At 35.0% G+C, this 16,873-nt stretch overlaps 1 protein-coding gene across 1 annotated transcript in view; it reads right to left on the reverse strand.

Moving 5' to 3' along the window:
• Positions 1–432: 432 nt before the first annotated feature.
• Positions 433–16,873, reverse strand: part of LOC107038585 (opioid-binding protein/cell adhesion molecule homolog) — a 67,097-nt gene continuing 50,656 nt past the window's right edge. The window contains exons 3-10 of the mRNA XM_015257768.1: positions 16,171–16,378; positions 15,485–15,643; positions 12,199–12,327; positions 11,602–11,739; positions 6,548–6,709; positions 3,513–3,590; positions 3,342–3,443; positions 433–2,101 (exon numbers count right to left, since the gene is read on the reverse strand). Coding sequence (XP_015113254.1) covers positions 1,923–2,101; positions 3,342–3,443; positions 3,513–3,590; positions 6,548–6,709; positions 11,602–11,739; positions 12,199–12,327; positions 15,485–15,643; positions 16,171–16,378 — 1,155 coding nt within the window. The 3' untranslated portion in view covers positions 433–1,922. The remainder of the gene's footprint in view (positions 2,102–3,341; positions 3,444–3,512; positions 3,591–6,547; positions 6,710–11,601; positions 11,740–12,198; positions 12,328–15,484; positions 15,644–16,170; positions 16,379–16,873) is intronic.

Here is a 16,873-nt window from a genome sequence, read left to right on the forward strand (position 1 = left end):
ATGTAAATAATAATTAAAAAATGTGTACTCATCTCTTAATGAATTCACAATGAATTCAAATCGATTAGGAAGTCTGCAAAAACCCATTAATAACTGCCCCACGCAATAATCAATCAAAATCCCCAAGTGTTGCCTATAAATTATCCGTTGAAAATTCCTCCCCAAGGTAGCAATTTCAAATGAATTTATCACACCTCCATCGTATCAATTTCTCCAGAGGTGTCGGAATTAATTATCCGCGTATATAACAACAGCCCGACCTTACTTAGCATATCTGCGAGGTAAAGGTGGCAGGTAGAATGTCAATTATGGATCCACTGAGGTCTCAGGTGTATTTTAAAATTTTCATAAACCATAAAATTAAACGTCAAATTAAAAACCTAAAAATATCGTGAAATGCGAATAAATTATCAAAATGAAATTGTCGTGATGTTGAATAATTAACGAAAATACGTTTTCGTACATAAAGTCGTTATTATTTATACATTACAATAAATAAACGTGTATTTATAATTTTTTATGTACACAGAGCGCACATCATCGATCTTCAAAATATTTTACAATTTCTTTTCCGTTTTCAGTCATTCTTTCTTTTAAATGAAAAAACGATTATTTCGTAGCTGCAGACTATCACACGAATTTATCTATAATTTTTTTCACAGAGATGACTAACTCTGTTGACACATGTAGACTATTCATCCATTATCAAGTGGAATAGAAAAACGAATGGGCAGACACGTTCCAAAATTTTGTCAAGACTATTTTGGGAATATCTCGGAAGCGGTTGGATTTAGAGAAAAAAGTGTTAAAGTCTTTTCTGTAGAGAATTGAATTTCCAACGAAAAAGTTTTTCTGACAATTTTCTCTAAATCCAGTAGTTTAGGAGATATTTGGAAAATAAGGTCTTTCCCGTCTCTTAAATTACAAAAATCCTCTCAATCATTTCATTCCAGTCCAGGATTTTTAATTAATCAGATAAACTGAGTGCAGTCGTTTCATCTCAATATTTACACCCATTCTTCGTGATTCTGGTGAACACTGAAAGCCAATTTAATTAATTAAATGGATTACACGAAGTGAGAAACAAGGTTTTGTGTATTTCCGTGCATTTTCGTGTTATTCGTTAAAATTTGAAGCTTTAAAAAGTGTCAATAACAAAAAATATCTCCATTATTCATCAATTATCATTGATTAATCTCTTAATATTAATGTCAACCAATTATTTACAAAATCGACACTTTCATAACTTCAACTAATGGCATGTGAATCTCTCACGATAAATCGCAGGTTAACAATTGATTAGAACGCACGATTTATATTTACAGTTTATTTACGTGAGACTCTGTGAGGGATGAGATAACTTCATTAATGTTAATTAATTATCTTGACGATGATTTCAATATTTACAAATTGATTTAATAACTAGGCTATAATTAATTCTCCAATTTTGTTTTTTCGTGGTATTTACAGAGGATCGTTAGCTGATTGATTGTGAGGAATGTACAAACTACTTTCGTTTTATTATTACGACAATTGTTGTCTTTGTTGTTTCACGAGTTTTTCCCTATTTTGGCGTTAATCTTGTTCGTCTCAGTGAATTTTCACGAAAGAATTACAAAATTTCCGAAATTAACAACAGTGATGAATCAGTCGAGAAATTCAAATCCAGAGGAATAGGATGTAAAATTAAAATTAATTTATACAACATAATTTATCAATCGACTCGATACTCCTCAATTATTGTTCCCCGACTCGGAATGAAGAAATAATTAGAACCTTCAGAATTTTCTTGCGATCACGAACAAATGAATGAAATCTTTTTTCATTGGAAAATCAACGGAAAAAAATCCTAAGGGTTTATTTCACATTCCTCTTAACCCCATAATTAATCTAAATACCTCCCACCCCCTTCACCGCGCTAATCACCATAAAAATGCAGTGAATAGTATCACAAATACAGCTGCATTCGAATACGTGAACGACACAATGGCCGCACTTTTGGAGGACATTGATTGGGCTGTTTTGTCGGGCTGCATTGTCTCGTCATTCATTTTTCTTCCGGTTTTTGCGTCGGTGTTGGGCCCCTCCATCAATTGTGCACCTGAGGAAAATTAATTCTCATTAGAGTAATTGGAGATTTTCGGCGGCAGAAAAATTGGATTGTAAATTTCTATTATGTATTTTGATCGGTGTCTACTCTAGATTCTAGTTTAGGCTTATGATTAATTGAAGAAACCACTCCACTCCACTCGTCTCCACTTTTTGTTCAATGATTGAGTGAGAAAATAAAATTTAATTAGAATAATTGGCGCTTTGTGTCAACAGAAAAATTTTATTCTAAATTTCGTGGTTAGTTTGGACTCTAGATTGATGTCTAAATGTGTCTGTTGGTTTGTTTTTTGTTCTAGAGTCTTATCTAGATTCTAGTTTAGGCTTGTAATTAATTGAAGGAGACAAAACTGCTCTCCACAAAATAAATAAAAAACAGTCAACGAAAAGTCCAATAATGGGAATTGATGAATAATTGAATGAGGAAAATAAATTTGAATTGGAATAATGGGCGATTTTCGACATCAGGAAATTAAATTCCAGATTTCGACTCTAGATTTTTCTCTATTCTGGAGTCATCTTCCATTCTTTTAATTATTTAAAGGAACAAAAATATTTCCCTGCATAAAATAAAATGAAAACTTGTAACAAACTATCGACAAATCAGAACTGATGATTAATTAAGCAATGAAATTCATTCTTAATTTTTCGACATCAAAAAAATTAAATTATAAATTTTGACTCTATAGTTGTCTAAAACAAAAAAACGTTCACCAAAAAGTCGAAAACAGGGAATCGATGAATAATTGAATGAAAAGACCGCCGGTTAGTTCGCAAAAGAAAAAAATGAAAGCTCTTCAAATCACGTCCTTAACTCCGCGAACAAAAGTTCTCCAGTTTCACTAGGCGAATACACCTGAAGTTTGGTTTCCCAAACTTTGCTGTGCGCTCGCGAATTCCTATTTTCCGGGAAAACTCGTGCCATTTCCCCCCTCTGTTACGAGCTTTCATATCTAGATTTTGATGAAATTCACCGCTTATAAATGCCTCGGTACACTCCGTGAGTAATTAAATTCATAGTGCTGTTAATTTCAATATGCTGTAACTCGGTTAATCCGGAGTTTATTCGAGTAATTGAAGAATGGAATAAACTGTTGCGGTATGTTGTTGGGGTATTACGATATTTACCGCGGAATTGTTGGCATAATTAATGAGGAAGCAATGCAATTGAATTGATCACCGATGATTGAGTTTTCATTGGTAAATAATTGAGGGATGATTGAATTATTCACCTCGTTTTTCATTGGCTGTGGACTTCGATGTATCGACGAATTCATTGAAACTTGGGGCTATTGTGGGGGCGGATTTCGGCCGAGTTCTTCTTTTATTCTCAACTGGAAAAATTTAGAAATAATTAATTAAGAGAATTAATTTTTTTGTTGAGTTTTTCACACTTCACGCACTTTTTGCTGTAGACGGAGGCCTTGTTGTTGTTGTTGTTGTTGTTGTTGTGGTTGGGCTCGTCGTTGGTGTGTCAATTTCTGGAAAAGCGAATCATAATTACTTGAATTAATTAATAAAAACTGTCTCGATGTGGAATTTTTAAAGATGTTTTCATTTTTACTTTTAATTATTTTTTTTGTGCAATCGATTTCTTCCATTCAATCGCTCGGAACTAAACATGCTAAACAGAATGGAGAAGGTTTCGAACTGCCCGATAACATCAAAGTGTTGATAGCGAAATTACGTCAGATGGCTGGGGTTTCCGCGATTCACTTCGCTTTTGGGAAACTTTTGGAATAAAAGTGAGTAGACCAAACACGCTGTGAATTCGATAGACAGCTGAAACTTGTTACTCGTCTGTTTGGTAACGCAGAATTCAGAGTGAGAAACGGTGTCGGCTGCTGGAAACCCCGCCCCAACAGCGGGCCAAGTGCTTATCTTGCTGTTAAGGTGGAATGTCGGGGGATAGACTAGATTGAAAATTATACGATGTCAGGGAACATTTCCCATTGAAAGTCGTTAATTTCGTGATGACGTGACGATTTTATCTAAATAAATATGATGTCACCTAAATAAATACAACATGGAATGAAAAATTTCCGATTCAATTAACTAAAACAAAAAGATTGACAAAAAAAGATTGACAAAAAGATTGACAGAGGAAAATTTCCCCCAAAAAAACTGAATTACCCTCAAGACCATTTGTCTGCATCCACCAAAAGCCCCTCGAGTGTTTTTCCCCTCTCATCGAACCTCCAAAGAACATCACCCCACAGATCCAGGAAGAAAAAATTACCGGAGGATCGGCGCTTTGAGAAATGCATTCAACGCAAAATCAAGCGATCAACTTCTCCCCCCTCCCCTCCCCCTGGATGATAACGAAGCGTTAAGGCGCCGATTGCCCCGGTGCGATTGTACACATGCGAAGAGCCCGTGAGTCCGTAAAACCCGGAGCGCTCTTCCAAGATAAATCGACTGGGAGTGAAGTTGAAAGACGTGATCGTCCAGTGTTCAAGCGTCGATTTAAAACCTAGTCATGGGGGTATCAAACAGCGACCCATCGTCTATCCGTTCGCGACACCTTAGGCTATTGTAGGCTTCGTGAAAAATGGAATCTCCGGGAGAAAACTCGAGAACGGGGCCGCCTTCGAATCAATATCATCATTCTGTTCAGAAGAGAAATTAAATCAGAATGACGATGAAGACTATTTAGTTAATTGAATAAAAATATCTCCATTATTAATTTCAATTGACTAGTGATTGAGAAATCATGATTTTTAGGAAATTTAGGAAAAACACGGACAATAGAATAGAATGATATATCAGTGACTCAGTCAATTAATAAAAATTGACAAGACTTGAATAAAAATGGGGAAATTCATCTGTTCAATTCCAAATCCCATTTATAATTCATGAATCGTTCTTTAAATCACTGTCAACTCCGATATTAATTAGGCAACGAAGAAATTAATTGAAACCACAAATAGAATAATAAACTGTTTGATCTGTTGAAAAAATATGACGAAGAAATAATGAAACACAATCCACTGTTGTTAGAAATTTTTAACAGTACAGTTAAATTTTCCCAATTTAACTGATTCGTCGGTGAAGAAATACAAAGAAATTTCAGAATTACACAGAAACTTTTTCGTTGTTACAATTCGCAAGCCTTTTCCCTTGAAATTTGAGAAGTATTTTCCAACAGTGTACACAATCACAATTTCAGAATAATTCCCCGAGAGACGACACAATCTCTCGACAATTTTCCCACGACCAAGACTTTAATCCCGAACAAATGGAAATATGAAGGAACATAAAGAGAACATGAACCGACACTGTATCGGTGGTAAGACAGACGACACCGGAATATATCTTCGCATATTACCCGGAGCGCAGCCATTACGGGACGAAACAGCTGTTGCTACCTCAGAATTAGCCGAAGGCACTAAACTTTACCAAATTAATCAGGATTTATCCCGTAAAACGACGACCGTAAATCTTTAACAACGAGTATCCCTGGACCAAATGCATTCATGCGACAAGCCTGGAAAAACTTGGTCCATTTACTGGCATAAGTCCAATGCAATAACACATTTTATCATTTTTATTTTTACATCCCATAATTTTTTTATCCCCCACGGATTCGATATCATACTGTTGTTATTTTTCCTGAGGAAGAGATGACGGAACGAGCAGTACTCACGTCGTTATGCCTCGGAGGACATTATTTTTATCTCTATTGACACTGGAGGAAGATCCGGCGAATGGGAACGAGTGTTTGGTTTTATTTCAGGGGGATTTCATTAGGATCCCTTCGACGACGGGATAAAAACATTGATCGTAGGGTTTTCCTCGAGGTTTTCCTCATTTTTTCGTTAATATTGTGCGTCTCAATGAATTTTATTCATTGATGTTACTAGAAATATTTCGAAAATAACGAATGAGTGGAATGAATTCATGAATTTAATTGATTTAATTGACTCCAAACAACTTTATCTCATCAAAAATTGAGAAAATAAATCATTTTTATGGAGAAAAAAATGTTTAATGAGATAATTTTTATCCCCCACGGACTCGATATCATGCTGTTGTTATTTTTCCTGAGGAAGAGATGACAGAACAAGCAGTACTCACGTCGTCATGCCTCGGAGGACATTATTTTTATCTCTATTGACACTGGAGGAAGATCTGGCGAATGGGAACGAGAGTTTAGTTTTATTTCAGGGGGATTTCATTAGGATCCCTTCGACGACGGGATAAAAACATTGATCGTAGGGTTTTTCTCGAGGTTTTCCTCATTTTTTCGTTAATATTGTGCGTCTCAATGAATTTTATTCATTGATGTTACTAGAAATATTTCGAAAATAACGAATGAATGGAATGAATTCATGAATTTAATTGATTTAATTGACTCCAAACGACTTTATCTCATCAAAAATAGAGAAAATAAATAATTTTCATGGAGAAATAATTTTTTAATGAGATAATTACTCACTGTATAACTTGATACTTCCGTCGGTGCCACCGAGGGAGTTCTTGGCTAAACATTTATAAAATCCATAGTCATCCGGTCCAATTTCTTTTATCGTAAGATTCATATGCACTTTGTATGCATCTACGTGGAGATTGTCTGACATCGAGGCTTCATATTTCTCCCCTGAAACCATAAATTCAGTATAAAATTCAGTGAATAATTTATCCACCAAAAATTCTCAGGAAAATTTATTTCCATCTTTCGCAAGAAAAATACAGTAGTTGGAAAAGTGAGTAGTGGAAATTGTCAAATGCTGGGGGAATCATCGAGAGGATGAGGAGTGGAGGAGAAATATGGACAGCCGGCGAGAGACGAAAGAGTTCTTTCTACTGAATCCCGCTTGCATCGAGTGGAGTATATCGAATTTTTTTTTTCTTCAACACCGGAGAAGGAATTCCGACGTTGGGGTGGGAAAAAGGTATGGCTGGCTCAAGTACGTGGATGAAATGCACAAGGGTACTGGTAACTGTGTTATTACTGAAAACGTTTAGAACGTGGTCTTTTAACACTTGGGTGATATATAATTCGGCCGATCTCTTGTGTATCTCGTGTTTTCGTGGGAGGAATGAAAATCGATGTGAAAAGAAGAACAATAGTTTTTTTTTTTTCAAAATGCATTAAGATGAAGGAAATTAACCGTTTCTCTTTTCATTGGTCACTTCTCGAATTAAATAAATTAGATTTAAAAAATGCAGAAAATTTTCTTTTTTTGGAGAAAATGGAAATAGGAATAAAAATCGATATAAAACACGAAATAATAATTGTTTTTTTCCTCAAAATCCCTGAAGACGAAGGGAATTAACTTTTTCTCCTTCCACTTCTCGTCACTTTACGCAAACAATTCGACCTATAAATTTAGATAAAATCACGGAAAAATATACCTGAATGGAGTATAAAATATATTTGATTGAAGTATATTTTATACTCGAGTGGGGGATGGGTTTTTCGCTCTAATATTCCGACCCTCACTTTTTAACCTCCACTTTTTGACCCTCATATTCTGACACTGAGTGTCTGACCCTTATATTACACTTGAGGGCTCGCTACAACCCGGCCTGATACAAAAGAATCATTTTCAAATTGAAGTGCCCATCCCCCAATTCAGGTATATTTTTTCCGCGATAGATAAAAAAGTTCACACATTTTATTTTCAATTTTAAAAACTTCGGAGCAACTCCAAGAAATCAAACAATCCCCCAGAAACTTTAAACCAGTAGATTCACGCACTATTTTCATAATGATCCACTAAAAATGCAGGGAGAAGTATTCCACTGGCTTTTGGTATGAGACAGACTAAAGTTTTCTGCGGGGAAATAACCCAGGGCCGAATGCATTTATGGAGTGCGGGTGGTGGGGTGCCACTGGTTTTGCCGATTCACTGAGTATAACCATTGAGCATGGACTCCGGCAAACGAAAGAAAAACTTTCATCGGCTTAGAGTTTGAAAAGGAGATGAAAAAGTTTAACGACGTTGAACTACGATCTAAGCACACAGGGGGCTGTCTCACCCACCCCTCGGAGAATGTTCCTTACCCCCATCCCCTGAATTCCAGTGAAAACGGAATGGCTTTTGGGGAAAAGTTGTCGACTGAAAATTACATAGATATTTCCAGAACTGAATAATGAAAATAGATAGCTGTACCGGGTTTTCCATCAGAAACTTGCCTGTCTCGCTAACGAAACAATTTCCATCCTCTATGGAATTCATTTCCGAGAATATGGTGAATAAAATTATTGAATCAAGCGCTATAACCGAAACTCCTAAAATAATTAACTCTCTTGTTGGAGTTGCTCCGAAATTTTAAAAATTAAAAATTGAATTTTTGTTTTTATTTTATTTGTTTATTTATTTCGAACGGAATTTGTTGCAAGTTTCAATGGACTTGTAACTGAAGATCGTCCGGGGTCTTCAGAAACGTTTTTATTTTATTTAATCCTAGGGGTAGAATTATTAATATAACGAGAAGGGAAAGGAGAAAAAGTTAATTTTTCTCGTCAGGATAAATTTTGAGATAAAAAATTACTGCTTTGTGGTGTATACTGAAATTTATTCCTACTTTCATCTTCTCCAGGATTACACATCTCCCAAGAACCACGATATACAGTTATCAGTCATTTCCCCTTGTAATTAAAAAATTTTTGTCTGTCTCATACAAAAAAATCAGTGAGGTGCTTCTCCCTGCAGATGAAAACCAGAAGAGAGAAGCGAGAAAATCAGAAGTGGGAGAGGCGAGGCAGACGAATGGGAAGCCTATAAAACCGCAATGGTAGTAGGAAAGAAATATAAATAAATAAAAAAAAATAATAATACTTCTCTCTGCATTTTTTAAAGGTTTTCCAACTTCTGAAATAATAAAAACTCTCCACTTTCAGGCTTCACTCGACCATTTGGTCGATCCGAAAACCTAGAAATGATTCAATTAATTGATGAATCAGCACTCACGTAACACGGCATCATTTAATTGCCATTAGTCCCGTCTGGAAGGCATTATCGAACGAGACCGGACAGTGAGTAAAACTGGGTTATCACTTGACACGTTAATGTGACAGTTAACGAGGGGTGTAAAATTGAAAATGAGAAGAAAAATATTATCCCATTTCTCACCCTCCCGGGATCGTGACATAATTACCATTAAAGTGTCTTTTATTTTTTATCACTGCGACAGTGGATCGGATGAATTCCGCGAGCCATTAAAAATGTTTTTCCTGTATTTTCTCATGCACGTTCTCACATGATGCGAAACTCATTAAAACTCATGGAATAACTCATATGCGACCTGTATTTTTGAATTTTTTTAAAATTCTATTCATTTTTTTAATGTTATTCTTTTGAAATTTTATTCGATATTTTTTTAATTATTCGGATAACAAATAATGAATAAATATAATATATAAATAATCAATAAATAATCCCGGAGGATTATTATTTATTAATTCATTCATATTAATTATTTTATTTTGTATATTATTAATTAATTAATTAATTATTAATAATAATCCTCTGGAATTATCAATATAAATAATATAAAAAAATTTAAATAATGACTTTAATTCCTTTCAAATGTATTATTTCCCCGCGATTCCCTGCCATGTCTAAACCGTAAACAAAAAACGTGTTAATTTCATCGAACAATAGCCCCTCGATTTTCTGTGATCACGTGCCCGTTAATTTCCCCCTCCCCTCGCCGCTGAAACAATTCGGAATTGATTTTTACGGAGGCAGAAGCCGCTCAGCTGCAGCCACATTGGGCTACACGAGAGTTCAGACTCTGTCTAATTAACTAACCGTATCAGCATCTGCATAATACGCGACTGTGGCTGTTCTTGTTGCGTCTGCAGTGAGAAAGGGGTGGGAAAAGCGAACACCGACAGGGGTGGCACGTTATCCCGGATGTTATTCCTCCCCCGGCCCCTCCAAACGCTGGAGAAGTCAGGGGTATTAACGACGGCAACAGTGATTTATTAATCTGCACCTGTACATCGACTTCCGGCCGAACAAGGCCTAATTGTCCATGTGGATTGTACAGATTCCCGACTGTCCCTGTTAATCACGAGGAAATCTCGTTCTTCTGGTTGTGTTTAGTGTTACTCAAATGAGGTGGCAAAAAATTAATTTCGAGAGAAATTTTAGGTTGACTACACCATCTGATGACCTTGAGCACTTTTCTATATTTTTTCTATGTTGAGAAAGTGATTGAAAAAAGTAGTAAATTTTTGATATGTCCGCCATCACACTCAAGCCTTTGGAAAAATTGGAATTTTGAGGAAATTAATTCTGTTTGAGGGGAGAATAATTTAGAAAATTTGTTTTTTAATGGAAACATGAATATGAGATATCAAGCGAGGCTGAATTTTTGGTTAATTAAACATTTAATAATATATTTTTTACCTAAATTTTTCTGATCTTAACTGATTTTCATGGAATTTTCAATTTTCAATGACGAAATTCCGTAATGAGATCAAATTGGGAGCCAATTGGCGCTTGATATGACGATTTATTTCGAAGATATTGAGCGTCATTTTTTCAAAATTTAATTTTCAAGTATTTTTTTTAATTAAAAAAACGAATGAAAAAAAAAGTAGTAAATTATTAATATCTCAGCCATCATCTTCACCCTTCCCCCAATTTCCACAAAAAAAACTCTACTCACCATTCGATATAATATCATTATTCTCCCGCATCCAGTAATTAATTGACTAATTAATTCTGTTTGAGGGGAGAATAATTTAGAAAATTTGTTTTTTAATGGAAACATGAATATGAGATATCAAGCGAGGCTGAATTTTTGGTTAATTAAACATTTAATAATATATTTTTTACCTAAATTTTTCTGATCTTAACTGATTTTCATGGAATTTTCAATTTTCAATGACGAAATTCCGTAATGAGATCAAATTGGGAGCCAATTGGCGCTTGATATGACGATTCATTTCGAAGATATTGAGCGTCATTTTTTCAAAATTCAATTGTCAAGTATTTTTTTAAATTAAAAAAACGAATGAAAAAAAAAGTAGTAAATTATTAATATCTCAGCCATCATCTTCACCCTTCCCCCAATTTCCACAAAAAAAACTCTACTCACCATTCGATATAATATCATTATTCTCCCGCATCCAGTAATTAATTGACTAATTAATTCTGTTTGAGGGGAGAATAATTTAGAAAATTTGTTTTTTAATGGAAACATGAATATGAGATATCAAGCGAGGCTGAATTTTTGGTTAATTAAACATTTAATAATATATTTTTTACCTAAATTTTTCTGATCTTAACTGATTTTCATGGAATTTTCAATTTTCAATGACGAAATTCCGTAATGAGATCAAATTGGGAGCCAATTGGCGCTTGATATGACGATTCATTTCGAAGATATTGAGCGTCATTTTTTCAAAATTCAATTGTCAAGTATTTTTTTAAATTAAAAAAACGAATGAAAAAAAAAGTAGTAAATTATTAATATCTCAGCCATCATCTTCACCCTTCCCCCAATTTCCACAAAAAAAACTCTACTCACCATTCGATATAATATCATTATTCTCCCGCATCCAGTAATTAATTGACTTCGGAAACGCCTCAAAGCGACACTCTAGAGTGGTTTGTGAGCCTTCCTCCGCCCCCACCAATTGATTCTGAATCATGATCTCGGGTTGAACTGCAACAAAATAAAAAAAGTAGTTCATTAAATCGGAAAAATCGACGTGATATCAATTTTTTATTGTGAATTCAAGGTGTCGTGAGTCCTGGACTAGCTCTCGCTTATCGGAAGCCCTGGGGAGACGACGAGAGATTGAAAAAGGGGGAAGGGGTAGAGGGAAGAGGGATAAAAAGCATTGACGTTTGGCAAAGGACAAGAAATCGATCTATAAATAAAAATAGTGGAGTGAGCCCCCAGTTATCCTCGGAGCGTCCCAGCAGGGTCGTTACACGTTTTCTTGGCAGTAGTACGGTCAACGAAGCATCCGACGATGGCCAATCACATCTTTTTTTACGCCTCCATTCCCCGCTTTTTTCTCGTCTTTATACCCCGGGCTTTTTCCCCCGGTGATTCTGCGAATTTTGCTGAGACGAGCGGTCATTTTGACAATTAAAGACATTAAGGGGATATACTCACAGTGAACGATGAGCATTATTCTTTTGCTGACTGTTGGGGGCACGCCGTTGGAGGCTATGCAGAGGTAAGCACCCATGTGGAGACGATTCACCCTTGTGATGTTTAGAAATGGTCCGTTCACACTCGAAACTGAAATTCATTCGGAATTTTGGGTAATTCGTGGGGCGGAAATCATACGGTTGATATTTTTTTATTAAATTCAAGCTTATAATTCCCAATTTCAGGGGAAAATCAGGGGAAATTGTGAATTTCAATTGAATTATTCAGTGAAAATTTATAGAAATCAAGAAAATTCAGTCGAATATACACTTGAATTTTCAATTTATTGGATTGGTTGAGTCAATTAATTGATAACTTTCTGTCAATATTTTTCCACTAAAATTTTTGTAATTTTCACTTCATCAAGACAATCAAAAAAATAAATTCACTCATCACGACTGCTTTCAGCCAATTCTAGTAATTCTACTACCGCATGCGTTAAAATTAAAAATTAATTTATTTTCGTCCCTCAATATCCAAGGATTACCTCGCCAACCCCGAGAGAATTCATTCCCCAAATCCCTTCAGTTCCGTTCACACTCAGAACTGAAATTAATTTGGAATTATTATTAATTCCTACATGAAGCGGAAGTAATGGAGTTGAAAAAGGAATTATTTAGATTTTAAGAGACTTTATCACTCGAAATTCTCAATTTAATGGAAAAACCATTGTAAATTGTAAATTTTAATTGAATTATTCTGTGAAAATTGATAGAAATTCAGGTAAATATATTTTTGAATTCTCAATTAATTGACAATTTGTTCCAACATTTTTCCACCAAAAATTCCGAAATTTTCACTTCATCAAAATAATCAAAAACAAATTTACTCATGACCACTGTTTTCAGCCAAATCCATAATTCCCAATCCCGAATGCGTTTGAACTCAAAATTAATTTCTTTGCATCCCCCGAAGCCGAAGGCTTATCTCTCCACCCAAAAAACCCCCAAATCCCCCAAATCCCTTGGCAATAATGCTCGAAATATCCGCACTCGAGCGCTGATTAATTTGTTGAAACACAAAATAATTAAACACCCTGTGCATCATCCAGCGAACTTCAATGAAGCTTCTTGCTCGTTGCGTAACGCCTCCCACTTTCATTATCTCCTCCCTGAGAGGCAAAAACTATTTAATCCATTCATTTCCTCCCCCACGGCCACTGATAAACACAAAGCAATAATATCGCACAATCACGGCTCCGATCATAACTATAAATCAGGGGGTGAAATTTCGCACGGCCACTGGGAATTGAACGGCGCGCAACAAAAAGGGGATAAAAAATTGTTGGGATGAGCATTAATCACCTACGGACTGTTTGATAATACGATAACGGAGATATCCAGTGATCAATTGATAAGGACGACAGGAATGAGGGGAAAGGTGAGAGAAAGGGGGATTTGGGTCGAAGGGTTTTCGGGGTTTATTGTTGCGTGAGAGGCTAATTATTACGATGAATCATAGATGCAGTGGGAGTATTCGCAGCGAGTTATCGCAAGACCCGAGGGTGGGAAGGTAAATAATTGAACTGGAGGGGTGATATCGGGGGCGAAGAGTGGAGGGAGAGCTCTTGGTGTTAGGAGCGTGGCGTTTTTCAACTTGATTTTGCAATTTTTTTAAGAAAATTCAATTATTCTTTTTTTTTTTAATTTGTGCTCCATTTGACGTAAATTTCGGTGCCTTTCGTGATTCAGGAACATTATGGATGATGACTAATTCAATTAAAGGTCATGAATGAAGAAATATTAATCATCAGGCATTTTCGCAATTCCAAAATTGATGATTACGATGAAAAAAATCATTAAAAAATGCAAAAATCACTGAAGAAAAATGAAAAAAATTATTTCAGTGGATATTTCATCAATTAAATTTGTTAATTAACTTTAGGATCATTATTGATAATGGTTAATTCAATTGAAGATCATGAATGAAGAAATATTCATCATCAGACATTTTAGCAATTTCGAAATTGATGATTACGAAGATAAAAATCATTAAAAAATGCAAAAATGACTCAAAAAAATGAAGAACAGTCTCATTTTTCATAAATTAAATTTGTTCATTAATTTTGGGATTATTATTGATTATGAAAAGGGCTTGGGGCGCCTCTCGAAGATGAATCTTCCACGTCAATCGGCCCAATCCATTACTATTAAAATTTTCAGGAGATATCAACTCAATTGGCAATGTATCACGCTACCGTAAGCATCATTAAAGCCCCTCGGGGAGTCCCTTTTGTTTAACGAGTAGCTCGGTATACCAATTACCCCGGTTGGTTCAATGACTCGAGTGTTCCAAGCAACAAGTCCTACAGGTGTATTGTGTTTACCCCGAGTCTGGAGTATCTGATAGGCCTCAGGAGTTGAGAAACTGCTGGATAAGAGGGCACGGACTCGAGAACCTTTCACCATGCCCCAGATACATTACTGAATGCATCTTCTGGGGAAAATATTAATTAATGCAATTGTTTTTGCATTCTTTTTATTTTATTCGATTCAACGATTCAAAGAATTGATTTATTCCATTCAAATGGAGTTTATTTCATTCAAATAAGACATTCTTTATGCGTAGATGAGATTATTTCGCATTATTTTATTTTATTGGTTCGCCTTTAGAAATTTCATAATTTTATTTTTAAATCTCAAAATCTAGGAAATAAAATATTTAAAAAAAAAATCAATATCAAATCAATATTTAAAAATATGTTGTAGTTGTCAAAATAATCAGTCAATCAATTAAATTAACTTTGTGTAAAATTTCATAACTTAAGATAAATGAATCTATTTAAGCGACTTTGATTCAACCATTCAAGTAATTGGTTTATTCCATTTAAATAAGCCATTTTTGTAAAAGTAAATGTGATCATTTCGTATTATTGTAATTTATTCATTCGCCTTTTTAAATTTCATGACTTTATTTTTGAATACTCATTAAATTTTCTATCAACAATATCGTTACAGCTGCTCAGATGACTAATCAGCGTCCTCTCCAATTCCCCCAATCCCCCACCGCACGATGAACATTGAAAATCCCCCCAATTTGAGCCACTAGTTTGATTGTTACAATGCTGGCGGTTTCCGTTGAGGTAACAATTCCCCCCACAATCCACTCTGAAACTTGTTTCAACAACAACCCCAGCTAAATTGTTTTGTTTTCATCCGGTCTGATGTGAGTGTATTCATTATAAGTGAATGCACGTATAATTCACGAAGAAAAACACGATACTGTTGGATATTAATTCATGGTTTACCTTCCTCATCAGTAGCAAGTGCTATCTTTTCGCCGGATTCACGTTTCCAAATGATATTGGGCGCTGGGGATCCAGTTGCTTCACAACGCAGGCTTACGTTGCTACCCTCTCTCACAACCATATCAGTGCTGGTTGGATAATCGAGAATGTCAGGGGGCACTGAAATATTGTAATTAGTTTGTAAACATTTTCATTGCATTCTGAAGGTAAATTTTTAATTATTCAAAGCAAGTTTATGGGAAATTATTTCTGAGAGTTAATTGGAATTTTGGAGTTGAATGGTGAAAGGGATTGGGTTATTGCATAAATTATTGTGGGGAATACCTCGAAAACTAGTGGATAATATTTTATTTTTATTAAAAAAATTCCGAAAATGAAATAAGGAAACAAAGAGCGTAAAATTGAATGTGAATATATAATTTAACATAATTTAATGTGAATTAATTAAGTTGTCAGAATAATCACTCAATCAATTAAATCTCTCGATCAATGGATTACTGATTCAATTAGCAATTAAATTTACCGATATTGTAATTAGTTAATAAACATTTTCATTGCTTTCAATATTAAAAATAAATAAAAGAGGATAAATTTTCATAATTTAATATAAAAGAATCAACTCCAGAGAATGATAAATCAATTTAAAAACCTCAGAAGAACGCATAATTAATTCAATTATAATTTACCAACGACTTTTAGATGCCCAACTTGACTCAACATTGGATCAGTATTAATTTGACACATGTAATCCCCTTGATCGCTCTCCTTGACGTCCTTTATATGCAAGTACCAAGCCCTATGATCACTGTGTGTCACTGCTATTCTGTGATTCTTTGTAATTACGTGAATGGCTATTGTCAGGATTGTCTGAGTGTTGACTTGCAGCCACGCGACCTAGAAAGATGGAGAGCTGAGTGAAATTATTCTGAATGCCATCAACTTCTGGGGAATGAGAGACTACATTGGAATGATGGTAATTAACTGGAATCTGTCAACTACAAAACTTTTTGAATAATTAAAATTTGTCAGGCAGATGTATTTCCAGTGGTTTTCATCACCATAAAGCAATTTCGGAGGCGAAATTCATGAATAAATTATTTCAAAGATAATTTTGACTCTTGTCGTGCAGTTGTTGAATGAAAAATATTGTTGCATAGTTGTTGTATACGACTACTGTGCATTACCGCAACTATAGTGATGCGTATAGTTGTCACGATGATACTGTTGTAGTCGCATGTGGCAGCTATTGCCATAAAAATTGATTTTCGAATATTCATTTTATGCGTTGGCATCGAAAAATTTACGCATTTGCATGCGGCGTGAGAGGCCAACGTCAATATGAAATAAAAGGAGTGAGGAAAAATAAAAATTCAGCGGCCAAAAAACAGG

This window comes from Diachasma alloeum, unplaced genomic scaffold, assembly GCF_001412515.2.
Source record: "Diachasma alloeum isolate Michigan unplaced genomic scaffold, Dall2.0 Dall_scaffold_00285, whole genome shotgun sequence".
NCBI classification, from domain to species: Eukaryota; Metazoa; Arthropoda; class Insecta; order Hymenoptera; family Braconidae; genus Diachasma; species Diachasma alloeum.